This window comes from Lolium rigidum, chromosome 3, assembly GCF_022539505.1.
Source record: "Lolium rigidum isolate FL_2022 chromosome 3, APGP_CSIRO_Lrig_0.1, whole genome shotgun sequence".
Taxonomy (NCBI): domain Eukaryota; kingdom Viridiplantae; phylum Streptophyta; class Magnoliopsida; order Poales; family Poaceae; genus Lolium; species Lolium rigidum.
This window is the reverse complement of record NC_061510.1, coordinates 337,812,897-337,833,869: the sequence shown is the minus strand read 5'-3', so window position 1 is coordinate 337,833,869 and position 20,973 is coordinate 337,812,897. Positions and strand designations below refer to the sequence as shown.

Below are 20,973 nucleotides of genomic sequence, written 5' to 3'. Positions count from 1 at the left end.
AACGCCGACGCCAACTAGTCTGTCTTAATTTGTTTGAAAAATTGTGAAATTGTGTGCTTCATTTGTTTCAGCACTTGTTAAACATTGTACTGTTATCGCCGAATTTATTTCAGCAATTCTCGTCCTCTTGTTTGCCGAACTTGTTGAGGTTGTCAAATGGGTCAAATGGTCGAGGTTGGGGGTTTCCTGCCGGGGGGACGGCTGGAACTTCGGCGCTCCCCACGCCAAATCTTCATCCAATCCGGACGAAAATTTCGCCGGATTTGGACGTGGGGAGCGCCAACGAGTGGGGATGCTCTTAACCCCACCTCCCACAGAGCCACTGACAACAGCATGCCCATCTTTCCCTCCTACCATGTTGGTCCTGTTACTGATTCGTTTGATGATATGCATCTCCATCTGCTATTTATGCTCTGCAACTCTGTAAAATTTAAGTAGTTAACGTAAGTAACTCTATTTCAACCAAATGGTGAGCTTACGACGACATCTGACATCATGTGAGCCACACACTTGAAATCAACCGACGGTCAAAAGTGGCTGTTTTGCTGGTTTGATGTACTGAATCATACGATTGTGGAGTTCAGAATTGAAAATCGGGCTTTGGTTAGAGTTCAGGCTTCAAATAATCTTTTCTGTTTTGGAACTGGCTTTTGTAGTAGTGGTATTTTTTTGCGCGAAAACATTTCTAGTAGAAAGTAAATTATGTAGCTTATCAGTCCTGGCCCCTCCCAGTTCTTAACCACATCTTGAATATCGCTTATTGGCAATCAGTTTTTGTATATTTGAATGGCTTTTTGTGTAATGCTACATAAAACTTAACACTACAGAATAATCCACTTCGTCGATGGTGCATATATTAAATCAAGCATCATCATTGTTAACTGCACTACTATGCGCTGTTGTTCCTAGCTGGAGGAATGGTAAGATCTGTAACTACTAATAATGATATAATAATCGCAAGATCTGCTTACCAACTCTGCTCTGCTCCTGGATCACACGGCTTCATCAATTAATCACATAGAAATTCAGAGGGAATTTATCAGAAACAAGAACCATAGATTTCAGCAACTGTACTGCTGAGGACAAGTAGCTGATAAAACCCCAGGACTGAATTCACTCTTGTTGACATGGTATCGACATCCACTGCTAAGAATCTGTCCCTTGTTTCTTGCAGGATCTCCATGTTAGACAACACGGCATGATCCCACGAAATATTCCGAGGCCTACGCCTAGTTCTAGCAGCCAGACCAACGAACCTTTCTCCTATTGGAACATGGGGAGGTTTCAGAGAAGTACCACAACTTCATCGAAATCTCACAGGTGGCTGCCACACCTGACAGTTTCGTGAAGAAGAGGAATGCTGACTCGAACGGTTTCCTTCCTCTGAAATTCAGAGAACTGAGCAGGGCCGGATAAAACCATACCTTATCACCACTGATTTTCCTTGCTCGGGGAGAAGCATACACATGGAGTCGTCTGGAAGAGCATGCAGCAGTGCTTGACAATGTAAAGGATCAAGAAGATGTCAGCATTTTGGTGGATATCATGTAAAGTAATTTTGCTCCTAAAAACCTTGCATGGTATGTTTGGTGTGGGATCTCAGTGGTACTTACCAGTTACCACTATTGTATAATTTAGGGCAATATAAAAGGGTGGTGTAGGGTGCTGCATATCGCGCACTCTCATGTACTTCAGAATAATGTTTTGGTGTATTGATGAAAAAAATGAATAATTGTGCCATGATGCGTTCATGGTCTATCTGCTGTTGCTGTCCTGTGGAATGTTAACAGTTATGGCAATGTGTACTAATTCCTGTGAGATTATGTGGCTTTTGAACTCCAGCAACTTCTTTTGAAAAGCTACTGCAGTTGAAATGTTTCTAATCATCATCATCAAATATGGCATAATATCTTTTTGTGTGGATATGTTGTCATAGAAAAAATAACACCTCCAAATATAGCTCAAATGGCATCATTGCCACTATTCAGAAAGATTCCATTAATCAGTTTTCACAAGGATCATCAAGCTCAGCATTCTTTTGAAGAGAATAAGACGATCAAAACGAAGGGCCACGGTTAACTAGTCGCGACAGTACAACAAATCGGGGCAAGGAAGCTACATACGGTAGAAAATACCAAACAAATCTAATAACACAAATGATGAAATGAAGAACACGCACTGTAACAAGGAACACTTCTTTTCGTAGTCCCGTCCAAGGTCCATAGCGGAAGAATGCTTTTCTAGCTACTGTCTATTGACTGATCTTGCACCCACTGACATAGGAATGCTTGTAATCGATGTACTTTGTCCAGTAAGGCCGTTGAACTGAAGATATATAATGTTAGTCATCTGCATAAATGGGAAGGAGTCTACTATGATTGGAGCAAAAATCTAGAAGAAGTGTACCACTGGTAAAGTGATGATGAGGTCTTTGGCGATGCATGACTGGCAAGAGCAAAACTTTATAAGATAGGCAGCAAGAAAATACTGGATAAGGAATTTCACACTCGCCTGTCATTTATCTTCGTCTCCACGGGCCAGATGGTTCCAACCGATCACCAGATCTGACTCTTGTCTTTGCGGCACATGAAGATGGGATAATCCATCCATGGAGACCCTTAAGCATTCGAGATGCCTGAAGGACATTTGCAAAGAGCTTAGTTGCTGGTCAACTGACCGAACATGTAATGTAACGTCTGGCCTCTCACCTGGACAGGGCAAAGAAAACAGAGAAAGCAGAGTGCCAGAATGAAGCTATATATTGATTAGGTAGAAGTGTTACTACAATCTTAGATTACAATGGATGTTTACATCTCCTTTCGTATGAATCTAAACAGACTCTAGCACAAATATTTCTATAACTAGTTCTACTCTGACAGCTCATTTTGCTGTCTTTTACCATTGCACAACCAGTAATAAGGCATACCGACATGTACTACTTGATCCCTAGCTAGCTAGCTGCTGCTACTGCTAATTTCTTGAACTGTTATAGTTAAACTTCAAACCGTACTTTTGTAGAAAAAGAAATGCTATGTCTACATACATGCCTAATATTTGTAGGTAGACTGCCATCGGCTGACTTTCAGTCTTACCGACATGCAGCGGTCAACAAGATTACCATCAACAAATACATCCGTCTTTGATGGCTCTTGAACATTAGATAGGTTGGTGTGAAACTTCTTTTCGAAAAATCGTCCACTACGGGAGAAGATGTTCTTGACAACTGTAATGTGCTGATCATCTGGATGATTCCCCCCATCATCCGGCATCATTTCTGCGAACTCACTTGGCATTTCAAAAAGCTCTAAATTTTCCAGATGCATGAGGTTCTTGATGCTTTTGGGTACGTCAGCCAGTTGAGGGCATCGTCCAAGCATCAGCAAACGCAGACATGCAAGGCTCTCCTTTTGAAACTCAATGCGGGTAAGATTAGGCAAGCCCTGCAAGCTTAGTTCTCTGAGTACAGGAAAGCAACCGGCTGCAAAGGTCAAGCTTCTCACTGTATGTGCATCAACGAGACTGAGATGTAACAGCCTAGGGAGAGACGAGAGTATTCCAACTGAATCTTCTCTGAGTTCAGACGAACGCAAATACAATTGTACGAGGTTGGTAAGGGAACTGAACCATGACGGTAACATACCCCTTGTCAACTTCCCAATTATGGTGAATGTTTTTAGTTTCACCGGTGGTGGAGAAAAGGGCTCCAAGTCCAATGTTACATTAGAATCAGAACTGTCTATTCCCAAGCGCACAAGGCAGCTCATTTTGGATAGTGCTGATGGTAAATCCGCAAGAATTCTTTCGTCCACACCAAATAACTCTAGGCTCCTCATCTGTTTCAAGATTGCCAAAGATCTGACCATCTTCTGGTCAGCTCGCACGTATTTAAGAGTCTGCAAGCATTTCAAGTTCTGAAGGCCATCCGGAAGTACAATTGATGTACCAGGTGCTGGGAAGGAAAAGTATGGACTTCCACGCGTAAACAGTATCAGGTGCCGCAAGTTCTTCAGTTTTGTTATGGTGCTTGGCAGTGTCTTGATCATGGACCATTTGGCATCTAATGTTTGTAGGTTATGCAATTTCCCCAATTCTTTTGGTAGCTCTTCAATGTAGGTGGAACGTATGCCAAGGTACCGCAGATTACGAAGGTCGGTGACTGCACCTGGGAGTTTACTTATCTTAATGAACCAGAGATTTAGCACAGTTAACAATCTGAGACCAGAGAGGAGTGAAGCATGGAACTCGGATTTCAACACGTACAAGGAGCGGAGTGAGGGCATGTTTGGAGTGGACTGATGATAGTCACCATTGCACCTGTCGAGTGTAAGATAACGGGTTTGTTTGGTTTTTGAGTCCACGCTGGTTGTACTGCCAGATATCTGAAAGAATCTGTCATCTCTTGACCTATGCACAATTACCTCCCGGGTGAGGTCATGGATGAGGCATCGCTTTGCACGTCCATACTCGTTTTTCAAAGCAACAAGCAACAAGTTGCGTTGCACTAGCTCGTCCACATTGTCGGATCTTAGCACGAAAACGGTCTAACCCCTATTCCTCGATCCTTTTCCGTGGTGCCGCTCACAATGATCAATTTGAGGCTAGGGGTTAGGGACCTTTATATAGTGCTAATTCCGGTTTTATTTAAACCGTAATTCCGCAGATAAGTATTCCAGATATATCTGTTTAAATAAAGACTCCAGGCTAACAAACCAACCACGATCATTGTTATCCATCTAGGAGCCTTAATCTGCAACTTGTCCCATAAGCACACGTGTGTGAGTCACGTGTTGAATTTGAAACAAACACTCAAATTCACAGGCTTTAATCAATTCATATAGCCAACATATGAACAACCTGGCTTTCCGATAATACTGTGCCCGGGCTTTATACATAGTATAATTCCAGTATAAATAATATACTGTGTTCCGGTATACCAGATAAATGGCTTCCTTAAACATATTCCATTTAAGTACAGCAAGCGATATTCAAATGCAATGGTAATATTCAACACAGAAATTCCAGGGAATAAATAATGTAGTATAAATGTTGCAAGCCACACTTTATAATTCCTACATCTCCCACTTGGCTAAAACATTTAAGACCATAACCGAAGACCCATGTTTGACACATGTTTACAAAAACTTTCCTGACTAAGTGGCTTAGTCAGTGGATCGGCAACCATGTCCGGACTAGGCAAATACTCTAAACGAATTGTCTTTAATCTATTGATAATATCACGAATAAAATGATACCTTCCCTCAATATGTTTGGTTTTACTATGAAACTTGGGATCTTTTGAAACCTTGATCGCCGCTCTGATTATCACGAGAAAATTGTAACAGGATTTGATGCACTTGGCACCACCTTGAGAGAGGCAAGAAACTCCTTCAGCCAGACGCCTTCCTTGACAGCTTCTGATGCAGCAATGTACTCAGCCTCCATCGAAGAAACCGCTACAGAATCTTGCTTCTTGCTCCTCCATGATATTGCACCTCCTCCTAGCTTGAATATATAACCGAAGTAGATCTCCGTTCGTCCAGATCCCCTTGCCAATCAGCATCAGTAAAGCCCTGTAGTTGTAGATTGTGCCCATTAAAGCATAAGTGATAGTCCACAGTTCCCTTCACATAGCGTAAAGTATTTAGGATTTGCTTCCAATGTAATTCTCCCGGATTAGATTGGTATCTACTCAATAAACCCACGGCATGGCACAGATCAGGCCTTGTAAATAGCATTGCATACATTAAAGAACCCAAAGCAGATGAATAAGGAATATCGCTCATAAATTTCTTTTCCTCCGGAGTTTTAGCACACATTTCCTCGCTGAGTTTAGTTCCCTTTATTATAGGTACATGAGCATGCTTGCATTTGTCCATAGAGAACCTTTTCGATGCAGGTATTAAGATATGCCTTTTGAGACAATCCTAAAGTTCTATTCCTTCTATCTCTATGTATTTCCACTCCCAAAACATAGGAAGCGTTTCCCATATCCTTCATGTCAAAATTATTAGACAACCAACTTTTAACTTCCAGCAGACATTGATTTATTATTAGAAGCAATAAGAATATCATCAACATAGAGAGATAACAAAACAAATATGTCTCCCACTATTTTGAAGTAAATGCAATGATCTCCTTCCGTCATGGAAAAACCATAAGACGTGATAGCATTATCAAAAAGAATATACCACTGCCGTGAGGCTTGTTTAAGGCCATAAATTGATCTATTCAGTTTACAAACTTTCCCTTCATTTCCCTTTTCCACGAATCCATCTCGGTTGACTCATGTATATTTCTTCTTCTAAATTACCATTCAAAAATGCAGTCTTTACATCCATCCGGTGTAGTTCCAAATCATAATATGCGGTCGAGTGCACTTATGATCCGTATAGATGTAAATTTTGCCACGGGGAGAAGGTTTCCACAAAGTCAATTCCTTCCTTTTGTGTGTATCCTTTAGCTACAAGTCTAGCTTTATATTTATCTACATTTCCGGATGCATTTAGTTTCCGTTTAAATATCCATTTAGATCCTATTGGTTTCCGATGTTTGGGCAAATCAACAAGTGTCCAAACATTATTCTTCCTCATAGAGTTTAATTCCTCATGCATGGCTTCCATCCAGAGAGTAGATTCTGGACTAGCTAATGCAGATTTGAATGATTTTGGTTCTTCCTCTAATGTATGAACTTTAGAGTATACCTCCCCCAGAAAACATAGTATTCATCCAAATAAGATGGTGCTCGTGTATTCCTCCCACTTCTCCTAGGCATGCTAGTTGTGGTAGAGTTGTGGCCTAAATCATTATTTTCCTGATTTGCATTATCAGTTTCATGCATCTCATAATTTTCTGTTTGCCGCACAAGCAATTCCACCCTAGCACGTTTAGCACGGCGGGGTGTATCTTGATCTAGGAAAATAGCATCTCCACTCTCAATTAATTTCTTATTTTCTGGATCATAAAAACGATAGCCTTTTGATCCCTTCGCATAGCCAATAAATATTCCAGGGGTGCTCTTTGGCTGTAGCTTAGTGCGCAAGCCGACTTGGTACTCTTATTTGAGCATTGCAGCCCCAAACTGCTAAATGGAGCAAAGAGGGTTTCCTATCCTTCCACAATTCATAAGGTGTGACGATTCATCGCCTTGGATGGAGAGTGGTTCAACAAATAAACGGCTGTATGTAAAGCTTCTCCCCAAAAAGATAGAGGTAAATCAGAATATGCTATCATCGACCTAACCATGTCCATTAAAGTCCTATTCCTTCTTTCCGCCACTCCATTTTGTTGTGGTGTATAGGGTAAGGTATAGTGATGGACAATGCCATGTTCTTTACAAAAAATCGTCTAGTATTCCTGATGTGTATTCACCTCCACGATCAGTTCTTAGGATCTTGATTTTCCTATTTAATTGATTTTCCACCTCCGCTTTGTATTCTTTGAAAGCTTCAAATCCATCCGATTTATGCTTAAGAAGGTACACATACCCAAATCTCGGAGTAATCATCTATGAATGTAATGAAGTAAACTCTCTCGCCCTCCCAAAGTGGGTGTGGAAAATTCACCACATATGTCCGAGTGAACAATGGCTAGAGGTTCTATTGATCCGTTGGCTTTGGGAAAAGGTGACCTAGTCATTTTCCCCATTATACAAGCTTCACATACGCCATAATCCTCCCACTTAAAGTTCAAAATTCCAGAACTTATAAGTCTCTTAATTCTATTTTTAGATATATGTCCGAGACGCAAATGCCAAAGGTATGACTCGGAACAATTGTTGTCTCCATTTATATTCCTCACAATTGAGTTGTCTTCACCTACCATGCAATCATCTTCCATGATATCATTCAAAAAATAAAGACCATCATGTCTATCGCCATAATGTACCAGATTCCCATTTAACGAGAATTTTGACTTTACGGTCTCCAAAAAGAACTTTGTATCCAACAATTTCTAATTTTGATACTGATCTTAGATTCCTTCTCATATTGGGTGCATACAATGCATTTTCCAAGTACTAGTTTTCCTCCATTAGGGAGTTCTATTGTATAGTTTCCAATTCCAAGTATGTCTGCCTTAGCATTAGTTCCTAAGTAGACATGTCTAGTTCCTTTAGGAATTGTTCTGATCTTAGTAAAAGAACTATACTTCCTAGCAATGTGCGCAGATACAACCAGAATCTACAACCCAACTATTCCGAAAAGTAGTAGTAAATAATGATTCAGTGCAAACAAAGACATTTGGTATACCTTCAGGGGAGTGGTTCCCCTTGCGGCTTCCCTCCTTATCAGTCTTGTTCCGATTATCATTTGGCTTCCTCCTCTTTGAGCATTCAGATCTGAAGTGTCCAGATTCACCACAATTATGACACTTATAATTGTTCTTATCAAGCTTCTGGTAAGAGTTGTAGTTGTTGTAATTGTTGCGCTGTCCCTTGTCCCTTCGTCATCTCTATGGCTTCTATCATCTCTTTGGTATTTCTGATCACGCTTGAAGTTAATTTTGTCCCTCAAATCATGATCTGACTTCCTTTTATTCCAGTTCCTCTTATTGTTGTTACTTTTATGCTCACCAAGGTGTAGCTCCGCATGATGAGAGACCCTTTCTTTCCCTTGGTTCTTCTTTCTGTCTTCCTCCATCAACAAGTGCTGCCTTAAGTTCCTCATGTTGACTGTACGTTCAGAATGGCAAAAGGAAATTTTAAATTGTTCCCATGATGGTGGCAAAGAGTTAAGGACCACCATTACTTGGACTTCCTCCTGAAACGGATAGCCAGCAGATTTTAGTTCTTCAGCCAAGACAACGAGCTTGTTCAAGTGTTCATTGACAGATTTATCACCCATCTTTGAGTTTATGAACATGTTTACTAGGCCCAACACTTTCATCAGAGAAACTTCCCCAAAATCTTGTTCCAACCTCTCGCATAATGCCATAAGCTCGTATCTTCGGACTCATACTCTGCAGCCAAAGAATCTGCCATTGAACCAAGCATGAAAACTCCGGCAGTCTTGTTATCCTTCTTGTATTGCTTCAGTTCATCCTCATATTCCTGCTTCTCCTCATCCGTAGCATCCTCGGCTGGATGGTTTGGTTCAGCCATCTCAACAATATAGTCAATGTTCTCGAAGTAAGCAAATACAGCAACTTCCTCCTCCAAACGGTGAAGTTATTTCCATCCAGCTTGTACGCACGCATGAGCTCAGCAAACACAGCATTGGAGGCCATTGAGGACAGAGGTGCTTACAAAAAGTTTGATGCACTTCTTCCTTGTGGGCGTTCTGTCGAACAACTTCCGTGCACTACCGATGGAGAGGAGCAGAGCAACGTACAGGTTGGTGTTGGTAGATATTGGACGATGCAGACAACTCGACGACGACGAGCTTGAGGAGGTGGCGTTCCCGAGCCGAGATCGGAAGGTCAGCGAGGCGGCGCACCGGGCGGGGCGAAGTGATGCAGACCGAGGCGACGGCGGCGAGCGTCCTTGACGAGGCGGCGGTCGAGGTAGACCACGGGGCCGGGCAAGACGGTGCAGAGTTGGCGGCGGTAGGCGGGCGGCGGCGGGTGGCGCTGGGTATGGTAGATCGTGGTCCTGTGCGTGGAGTTGGGGAAAAGATCGAATTTTGTTTCCAGGAGCAGCAACGACTTTTCTTTTGGATTGATCTGGAGCGTGCTTGGTCAGGTACGTTCCTCTCCTCCAGATTGGTTTTGGGCAGAGTTCGCAGCGGATTCCCGTAAACTGTAAGGCTTTCCAATCTCCAGATCGATAATCGCTCAAGGATTAGAACGTGCGTACCCTAATTTGGCTTTGATACCAATGTCGGATCTTAGCACGAAAACGGTCTAACCCCTATTCCTCGATCCTTTTCCGTGGTGCCGCTCACAATGATCAATTTGAGGCTAGGGGTTAGGGACCTTTATATAGTGCTAATTCCGGTTTTATTTAAACCGTAATTCCGCAGATAAGTATTCCAGATATATCTGTTTAAATAAAGACTCCAGGCTAACAAACCAACCACGATCATTGTTATCCATCTAGGAGCCTTAATCTGCAACTTGTCCCATAAGCACACGTGTGTGAGTCACGTGTTGAATTTGAAACAAACACTCAAATTCACAGGCTTTAATCAATTCATATAGCCAACATATGAACAACCTGGCTTTCCTGATAATACTGTGCCCGGGCTTTATACATAGTATAATTCCAGTATAAATAATATACTGTGTTCCAGTATACCAGTAAATGGCTTCCTTAAACATATTCCATTTAAGTACAGCAAGCGATATTCAAATGCAATGGTAATATTCAACACAGAAATTCCAGGGAATAAATAATGTAGTATAAATGTTGCAAGCCACACTTTATAATTCCTACACACATAGCCGTCTGCGACCTCCTCCATGGTGCGCTGCCCTCTTTCCTCAATCAAACCTTGTGCGATCCACTCTCTGATTAGAATCTTCCTTTTGATAAGCATATCTTCAGGGTAGATACTGCAGTAGAGGAAACATCTCTTGAGATGGTACGGCAGGTCATCAATACTGAAATTCAGTATCGTCGACACTTGCCCGATTCCGTGATCTTGTCCATCCCATGCAAGGCTATCATAGACGTTCTTCCACGCAAACTCTGTCTTGTCCTTCAACGCCATGAGGTTTCCAAGCGATACTATCGCCAATGGCAGGCCATAGCATCTATCGAGTATCTTGGAAGCCCAGTGACGCAGACGATGCGGGCACCCGCGGTCCACATCTTCCCTGAAAGCGGTGCTGCAAAACAAGGACCATGCTTCCTGCTCGGGGAGCGGTTCCATCATGATGGTCCTATTGGTCGATCTCAGAGCAGCCACCTCTCGACTGCGTGTGGTGATGACGATTCTGCTCCCGTTTGCACTATCAGGCAATGCAGTGCGGAGGTGGAACCAGGCAGCCGCATCCCAGACATCATCCAGCAAAAGGAAGAACCTCTTGCGAGCGAGATGCCCGCGCAGAGCATCGACCAGAGACCGGTAGTCCATGTCGTCCACGTCCTGTTTCACGCTGGTGCCAGCCCGGTGAAGCTCCCTGAGGATTCTCCTTAGGAGGTCGTGCGTGGTGAAGTTCCTGGAGACGGGCACCCACGCGGCGCAGTCGAAGTGGCCGGTGGCGGCGACTTTGGTGTACACGTTTGTGGCGAGGGTGGTCTTCCCGACGCCGCCCATCCCGCAGACGGTGACTATGGTCCGCCTGGGGTCGGCGTCTCCGGTTAGCCATTTCATCAGTGATCTCTTGTGCGCCTCAAAACCGACGATTTCTTTCTCCTCTGCAAAGTGCGCGGCCTCCGATAGATTCCAATGAAAATTCCCATCAGCAGCAGGAGAGGCGGCGGCCAGCCGGATGCCGTACTGCTCCTTGGCCGCCGAGAGCGCGCGGAGCTGCTCCCTCGCCTTCCGCAGGCGACTGGCGAGGGCGAACCAGGCGGCCACGTCAGCGCAGGCACGGACGCCTTTGCCAGCGAGGAGGAAGGAGTACTCGTCCACGCCGTCCTCGAGATCGAAGCCGACATGGCGGACCCGGTCGACCCAGGTGTTGGCGAGCTCGTCGGTGCTGCGGCGGGATTCGGCGAAGCGAAGGGAAGGCGCGGAGGAGCTCGAGGTCGCGAGCGGCCGCGGCGATGCTGGCGCGGATGCCGACGAGAGAGGCGAGGTGGTAGACTGTCGCGGTGCGGGACAGCGCAGCGGCAACCTTGGCCGAGAGGGATATGGCGATCAATTCCGCCATGACTCGTACGGACTCAACCGGAAGAGTTCGCCACCCCACACCACCTTGTGATACAGAGAGGGTGATAAATCGAAGAGAAAGAATCGAATCTTAGGTTGGTAGTGGAAAGGCGCGCTTTCACCCGTTAGTCAAGCCATGCTTTGGAAACAAAAGTCGATAGCTATGTAACAAGGGAATCTTCGGAAAATCACTTCCATAGGAGCATATAACTCGTTGTGCGAAAATATATTTTGAAGTGTCAAAAGATTCCGAAATAAAATTCTACATGCACATCTAGATAATTTATATTCATACACAAGTTTTCAGAAAAAAATATTTTTTGTATGTACTCCCTCCGTTCCTTTTTAATTGACTCAAATTTAGTACAAAGTTGTACTAAATCTGAGTCAATTAAAAAAGAACGGAGGGAGTATCTCCTTAAGAAGGACAAATTTTAGTGCTATAACACGACTACATACAAGATATTTTTGTTGTATTTTTTATACATGCCACATACAATGTTGTTCTTTCACGAAAACTTGTGTACGAACATAAAATGTGACAATGTACATCGTAAATTTTATGTCAGAATTTTTGAACATTTTCTTAATTGGTTTTTAATTATTTTGCATAATAGGTGCATCCTATGAGCCAAAACGCCTCCTCCGGTAATCTTGTACTATTTAGCCCCAAAAAATACATCTACGATTATATCTCTCTCATCAAACATGAATCACAATGAAACTAACTATCTCACTTTTATCTACGTTTGAATCTATCTAGACATGTCTTAGTTATAGATGCATCTGTATCTATAGAATGTTAAGACAATTATTTTCGAATAAAGTGAGTATCATGCATGCCAAGTATTCTAATGTGACACAATAATTAATGAGGAGGAGAGATGTGAGAGTAGTATCACAGATGATGTGGCCACGAGGAGGCGACGATGGCTCCTCCTTCGGCTCTGGCTTCACAGGACGGAAGATAATGCCCCTGCCGCGAGATGGGCGTGCCGATGACACCAGATATTGCTTCAAGAGGCGGAAGACAATGCCGCCCCTCCCCCCCCCCACCCAGATCAGCGCGAAGAAGCCGAGCGCGCCGACGGTGGAGTTGGCGATGCCACTGCCACTTGGTGGCGGACGGCGGCAATTCCGCGATGAAGTGCGGCCACCGCTGCGGGGGCGTGTTAGGCTTGTAGCCGACATGGGCCAGCACAACGTTCATGTTGCGGCCTCTCCACCGGTCACAGTGGTCGTAGTGGTTGCAGGGGCCACCGTACGGGCCGATGAGGGCCGCCTCACACTCCGCCGTGAATAACGTCCCCAAGAGTTGGCTGTCAGCGGACTATCTTGGGTCCTGATGCACCTCCGACGTGAGCTGCCTTCGTCGCCAGCGCACGTACTCGTCGCTGGCCTAGCCTCGTCCGGCAGCGGCGACATGACATAGCAGCTGGCAGAGATTTTCTAACCTATGGGGAGGGGCCATTTTGGTGGGATGAGTAGCCACACCTCGCACAACGCGTGTGCCTCTCCAATTGAGAGGCTGCGGGAGCAGTCGTTGTCGTCGTCGCTACCACCGGCCACCTTGGAACCGTCAGCTTCATGATTGGTTGCCACGGCGCCTAGGGTTTTGTTTGCGGGGTGAGGTGAGTAAAGCGGCGAGGTGGGGTGGGTATGGAAGGGGACGACTGGCTGGGGGTGGCGAGGCGGTAGGTGACACGTCAGTCCTCGCCATTTACTCGGGCATCGGGCGACACATTGTATCCTAGGCTTTCTGTCCCGTCGGGGAGACGAAGGCGCTAGCGCTGCTTTGACCACAGGATGTGTCCTTGTCAGGCCGGCCTCAAGCGGCTTTTAACATGCGACAACCGCTAGGGATGAAAATGGAGGGATAGAGCTGAGTGGTGGCACATTTGTTTTCATTTTTTTCAGAAACGGAAACCAATATAGAAACCCCGAAAAGAAATACATAAACATATATCGTCAAAAGCAGATGCGATTGAATACGGTGTGAACACGAAGCGGAAAGTGGATATTTATCGAAACCAAGAAATCGTTTGAATCATGAAGGAAAAAAATCAAATAATACAAGAACCAACAAACCTACTCCCTAAATCTTGCACAATATATCAGGGAATAGTGGAAGGATCAAAGCCTAAAAGTTTCCTCGAACTAATGAAGGGCTTACAGTTGTCTGTTTTGGGATGGGCTGCTTTGACGGATTGTCTATTTTGGGATGGGCTGCTTTGACGGATCAGCTCGACTCGACAAGATCACATATTAAGGACTCGTGGCAGGCATCCAACCCGAGTGGTACGGTAGAGGAATTGAAGCACAAATTACAAAACGTCTCCTCCATCTTGGTATCTTGGGGCAGGGAGTCTTTTGGCAGTGTGCGTCACCAAATTCGGTTGTTACAGCGTGAGTTAGCAGAAATGAGGTCCCAGGAGAACCGAGACGGACCTTCTATAGCTGAGCTCGGGCTGGTTGAAAAACTCGCTGAAGCACTGCACCGTGAAGAAGTAATGTGGAGGCAGCGCTCTCGTATCCAATGGCTCGCGGAGGGGGACAAGAATACACGTTTTTTCCATCTCCGAGCTAGCCAACGGAAGAAGAAGAACCGGATCCTCGAGTTAACTAAGGCGGATGGTTCTGTTACCAGAGATGAGGCTGTAATGGGCCTAGAAGCGAATGACTTCTACCAGAACCTCTACACGTCCGAGGGTGTCTCGAACATGGAGGAGGTCCTATCTTCAGTACCGAGGAGGGTGGACAGGACGATGAATAGTAAACTCGACGCCCCATTCACATGTGAGGAGGTGAAAACGGCGCTTTTTGAGATGTACCCAACGAAGGCACCGGGGCCAGATGGTTTCCCAGCACACTTCTTTCAGCGCCATTGGAGTGTGTGTGGGGTGGAGGTGACTGGGGCTGTCCTTCGAGTTCTGGCTGGCCAGGATATCCCCGAATGTGTCAACAAGACCTTTATTGTGCTCATCCCAAAGGTAGCGAGCCCGACGGAATTGGGACAATTCCGGCCTATCAGTCTGTGCAATGTGATATACAAGATCGCGTCCAAGGCAGTTGCAAATAGACTGAAAGTGATTCTACCGGAGATTATTTCTGAGGAGCAGTCGGCTTTTGTTCCTGGAAGACTTATTACGGATAATATTATTACGGCGTACGAGTGTCTACATTTCATGAAGCGCACGAAGGCCAAAAAACACCGGTTTTGTGCCCTGAAGTTGGACATGCGGAAGGCCTATGATCGGGTCGAGTGGAGTTACCTCCAGGCCATCATGCTGAAGCTTGGTTTCAGCACATCCTGGGTGACTCTGGTTATGAGACTAGTTTCTACGGTCTCCTTTTCAGTGCTCTTTAATGGATCACCGCAAGAGGAGTTTCGGCCGTCAAGGGGTATTCGACATGGCAACCCCATCTCTCCATACTTGTTCTTGTTGGCAGCGGAGGGCCTTTCGTGCCTTTTAAAAAACCAAGTTCAATCATCAGCGCTTCAGGGGATTAAAGTGGCACCAACTTCACCACCGGTGAACCACTTACTTTTTGCGGATGATAGCCTGCTGTTTATCGAGGCAAGTATTGTGGGAGCAAATGAGGTCAAGACTGTCTTAGAGAAGTATTGCCAGGCTTCAGGGCAGCGTATAAATATGGACAAGTCTTCTATCTTCTTCAGTAAGGGTTGTTCAGGAGATCTGAAGGAAAGCATTAAGGGGATCCTAGAAGTTCAGAGGGAGACCCTAAATGAGAAGTATCTTGGAATGCCATCTGATGTAGGGCGATCCAAGAGTGGAGCTTTCAAGTACCTCAAAGATCGAGTCTGGAAGAAAGTCTTGGGCTGGATGGAACTGTAGGATAACGTTGCATAGAAAACAAAAAATTTCCTACCGCGAACACGCAATCCAAGCCAAGATGCAATCTAGAAGACGGTAGCAACGAGGGGGTATCGAGTCTCACCCTTGAAGAGATTCCAAAGCCTACAAAATGAGGCTCTTGTTGCTGCGGTAGACGATCACTTGCCGCTTGCAAAAGCGCGTAGAAGATCTTGATCACGATCGCTTCCGGCGCCACGAACGGGCAGCACCTCCGTACTCGGTCACACGTTCGGTTGTTGATGAAGACGACGTCCACCTCCCCGTTCCAGCGGGCAGCGGAAGTAGTAGCTCCTCTTGAATCCGACAGCACGACGGCGTGGTGTCGGTGGCGGTGGAGAACTCCGGCGGAGCTTCTCTAAGCGTGCGGGAGCTATGGAGGAGAGGGGGGCGACTAGGGTTTGGGAGAGGGGGGCGCCGGCCATCTAGTGGTGCGGCCACCTTGTGGTGCTTGGGGTGGCCGGGCCCCTCCCCTTGGCCCCTCATTATATAGGTGGAACCCCAAGAGGTGGTGTCCAAGTCTTCGAATAAGACCCGAACCAAAAACCTTCCATAGGAGGGGGGAAACCTAGCCAAGCTAGGACTCCCACCAAAGGTGGGAGTTCCACCTCCCATATGGGGGTGGCCGGCCCCCTAAGGGGGAGTCCACTTGGGACTCCTCCCCCACTAGGGTTGGCCGGCCATGGAGGTGGAGTCCCAAGTGGACTCCACCTTCCTTGGTGGTTTCTTCCGGACTTTTCTAGAACCTTCTAGAACCTTCCATAGAACCTTCCGCGACATTTTAATTCACATAAAATGACATCCTATATATGAATCTTATTCTCCGGACCATTCCGGAACTCCTCGTGATGTCCGGGATCTCATCCGGGACTCCGAACAAATATTCGAACTCCATTCCATATTCAAGTACTACCATTTCAACATCCAACTTTAAGTGTGTCACCCTACGGTTCGTGAACTATGCGGACATGGTTGAGTACTCACTCCGACCAATAACCAATAGCGGGATCCGGAGATCCATAATGGCTCCCACATATTCAACGATGACTTTAGTGATCGAATGAACCATTCACATACGATACCAATTCCCTTTGTCACGCGATATTTTACTTGTCCGAGGTTTGATCATCGGTATCACTCTATACCTTGTTCAACCTCGTCTCATGACAAGTACTCTTTACTCGTACCGTGGTATGTGGTCTCTTATGAACTTATTCATATGCTTGCAAGACATTAGACGACATTCCACCGAGAGGGCCCGAGTATATCTATCCGTCATCGGGATGGACAAATCCCACTCGTTGATCCATATGCCTCAACTCATACTTTCCGGATACTTAATCCCACCTTTATAACCACCCATTTACGCGGTGGCGTTTGATGTAATCAAAGTACCTTTCCGGTATAAGTGATTTACATGATCTCATGGTCATAAGGACTAGGTAACTATGTATCGAAAGCTTATAGCAAATAACTTAATGACGAGATCTTATGCTACGCTTAATTGGGTGTGTCCATTACATCATTCATATAATGATATAACCTTGTTATTAATAACATCCAATGTTCATGATTATGAAACTAATCATCCATTAATCAACAAGCTAGTTTAAGAGGCATACTAGGGACTTCTTGTTGTCTACATATCACACATGTACTAATGTTTCGTTTAATACAATTATAGCATGATATATAAACATTTATCATAAACATAGAGATATAAATAATAACCACTTTATTATTGCCTCTAGGGCATATCTCCTTCAGTCTCCCACTTGCACTAGAGTCAATAATCTAGTTTACATTTGTAAAGATATAACACCTTGGCCTTCGGTGCTTTATCATGTTTTGCTCACGGGAGAGGTTTTAGTCAACGGATCTGACACGCTCGTAAACGTATGTATTTTGTAATTCATTTGCGTCTCAACGCATCACTCATTTCCAAATGAGTCGGCATTAAATATGTTTGGTCTTACGGTGGAACCTTAATTCCGCGGTCCGAAATATGTCACTAATATTATCACACACAATATAGCTTCAAAGTTCGACTCTGTCGGAACTACACCAAGTTCTCAAAGAACCTCTTGACTTAACATCCTTTGTCATTGTCAAAATAATGACATACTCTGCCTTCTTTTGTAGAATCCGTCACAATATTTAGAACTCTTCTAAATCTAGCATAGACAACTTCTAGCTTATTGTGCTATCTTTTAAACAACACTTAGTCTAATTTGAGATTGAAATTATATTTTATATGTGACAAAACCAATATCGGTGTAACACCTTACAGCGATTTGTTTGTCATTTCTTCATACAAAAATATATATATATATCCTTAGTTCTTCTAAAGTACTCAAGGATATTCTTACTCGTCGTCCAATGATCATCATATGAATCATTCCGGTATATGCTCATAACACTTTATAGCACATGATATCCGATTGTGTACATATTATTCGTGATCTATAATCACTCATGTGTTTTTACTCATTGAGTGTCGGATACACTCAAGTCTTGTTAAACCTTCACATGACAAGAACATTTTCTTAATATTTCTATATTGAACTACTTCAATATCCATCATATGTACTTTGACTTAAACTTATTTATGTGTTTCAATCTATCTTCATAGATCTTGACACTAAATTTGTTTCAGTCCATATCCTTTCATTGAAGTTAATTCTCAATGAAACCTTTTTAATCAAGTATATAATTACATCATTTATAACCAACTATATGTTACCTACATAAAGTATTATAAATGTGTCTTAGCGCTCCCACTTAATTTCTTGCAAATGCAAGCTTCTTCACTTTGATGAAATCAAAAACTCTTTGACTATTTCATCTGGTGAAGATTCCAACTCCGTGATACTTACTTCATCCAATTGAAGCTTGTATACCTATCTAGTATTCCACGGATCAGCAAAACTCTTGGTTGTATCTTGTATACATACTTCTGTTAAGTAGTGTATTTTGCCATCCTACTAGCATATCTCATAAAAGAAATATGTAGTGATTACTAGAATAATCCACATAGACTATAAGCATTGCTACGGAAGATCTAATCTTATCGTATTCAACTCTTTCAACTTTGTCGTAAACAATTTTTTCGATAAGTCAAGCTTTCTTCAAGGATATTTCATCCAAGTCTATCAATTTCACAGATTCATTTACTTTCATAAAGTATTCATCTATCTTGGATTTTATGGCGCATGGCCATTTTAATGGAGTCAGGGCCCATCATAACTTCTTTGTTTTGTAGTTGGTTTATCATTGTTCAAAATCAATCCTTTGTCCACAAATCATTTATTTGATCACAAAGTAAACCATACCTACAAGGTTAAATATGTACTTCGATCTCCATGGCTAAAACACTTTGTAGTCATGAGAGCCATGATCGTCGTGGCCGCTTCCGAAACCAATTCCGATGCTGCGCTACTCTGATCATTATGCTCGGGTTCATAAACCTTATCAAATTATATTGTCCTCCCACTCAAATACTTCACTCGAAACAATTTCTCGGAAATAAGAAACATTGACAAACACTTTTGTCTTTGTCTCGTGGGAAGAATTGCCAATTAAATCTCTGGGATAACCAACAAATACATTCATCCGATTTTGGTTGACTATTAGGGTTTATACCCATGCCATAACTTGTATGGTGTCATTTCAACGGATCATGATGATGCTCTATTCAGTGTAAAAGCGGTAGTCACTAAAGCATAATCCACAAAAATATAATGGCATCAATATTTTATCTCATCATTGATCCAACAATGTTTGGATATATCTCTTGGATACTTCATCATCACTATGATACTCCAAGAAACGTAAGTTGTAGAACAATTTCATAACTCTCTTAGATGTTCGCTAAAACTCGTAATTCAAATATTTCCACCATGATCCAATCATAGATATTTGATTTCTATTACGATGATTTCCACTTCATGCTGAAATTTATTTGAATCCTATTCAAATGTTTCAAACTTTTCCTTATTGAATATATCCACATATATATACTCAATTCATTGTTTGAAAGTTTTCATGAAGTAGAAGAATCTTCCGTACACAACTATGCCCAGTGAACCACATATATCATTATATATGTTTTCACTAAGTTAGTTTCCCATTCAACTCTTCGGCCTATGAACGGTATTTCAGTCATTACCTTTTAGAAAAGATTTTGCAAGTGCCAAACGATTCAACAACTCGAATGACTCCAAAAATCCATTTGCATGGAGTTCCTTCATGCGATCCTTTCTAACATGACCTAAATTGCGGTTCCACAAATAAGTGGAATTCAAATCATTTGCCTTATGGCATTTTTAGCGTCAGTGTTATGTATGTGTGTTTCACCATTAAGATTTATAATAACTTATCCATCATACATGGAGTAATTTCATAATTTGAACAACTCATTGTTTTCATTTGACCAGAGCAAAATAACAATTATTAAGTTCTTTATTATAAATTCTAAGGGCTAGATAGAATGCCAACGACGAACATAATAACACTTTATTTTGTTCCGTACGTGCATTTCTATCATATTCCTTGTCGATCACTTAGGCCATTGTATTCTTGTATTGCGTTGTTTTGTATGACACTTCATACCAACCAATATGGTACTAATACCCAAGAATTTCATTGTGTGACTTAACTAGGAATACAACCATAACATGTATATCATTTATATACACCTGAGCTAGACTTTCTAGTCTTTTCTTTTCTTTTGCCAAAATATCTTTTGCAGTTTTCTCTTTTAGCTTTCCTCATTATTCAGAAAAACATTTCAACATCAATAACTTCTAGGTTTGTTGGTCAAATACCAATAACCTTGAGGTTCTTACTTTGAAGTTGATCATCATATGACAAGTGTTTCAGATTTCACTATTAGTAAATTTGTAATACGATGAACAATTTCACTCATAATTTTATCCATCAATTCATGATAACTTTCTGAGACCATGTCTGTACATGCTAGGCTCATAAAGTTTAAAACTTAGTATTCGCATATGCAAATCTGGCTTGCACCCGTTGGAAGCACACGTAGAATCTATAACACCCGATCATCACGTGATGCTTCGAAACGACGAGTCTTAGCAACGGTGCATACTAAGGACAATCACTTCATGGATATGCGAATATCGTTAGTGCCCCAATAGTTGGAGGATTGGGACGCCTTGCGTCTTCAACCTTCGTACATTCCCATAAAACTTATGAGTTTATGTAGTCTCACCAAATTTATATTCTATCATCTTGCAATAAGGTCTTAGATATCAAATATATCTCATACCTTGATTATTTCGAAACTAGCCCCATCCCAGCCCTACAAGTAAAATGTACTT

General features: G+C 43.1%; 1 protein-coding gene across 1 annotated transcript; it reads right to left on the bottom strand.

Moving 5' to 3' along the window:
* Nucleotides 1–2,762: 2,762 nt before the first annotated feature.
* On the bottom strand, nt 2,763–12,944 carry LOC124697110 (disease resistance protein RPM1-like). Its single transcript, XM_047229747.1, has 3 exons — nt 12,810–12,944; nt 10,374–11,687; nt 2,763–4,514 (listed from the first exon to the last, which is right to left on the bottom strand). The coding sequence occupies exons 1-3, from the start codon at nt 12,942–12,944 to the stop codon at nt 3,048–3,050; spliced, it is 2,916 nt and encodes a 971-aa protein (XP_047085703.1). The 3' UTR covers nt 2,763–3,047.
* Between the last annotated feature and the right edge of the window lie 8,029 nt (nt 12,945–20,973).

What these genes read in the sequence shown, in the direction of transcription:
- LOC124697110 (XM_047229747.1), bottom strand. Translation starts at nt 12,944, where the DNA reads ATGTCGGCTACAAGCCTAACACGCCCCCGCAGCGGTGGCCGCACTTCA. An exon ending in GCTTCTTCGCGCTGATCTGG is followed by an intron (nt 11,688 to 12,809) that starts GTGGGGGGGGGG and finishes GCACCGCGACAG; the next exon opens with TCTACCACCTCGCCTCTCTC. An exon ending in AGGAGGTCGCAGACGGCTAT is followed by an intron (nt 4,515 to 10,373) that starts GTGTGTAGGAAT and finishes AGATCCGACAAT; the next exon opens with GTGGACGAGCTAGTGCAACG.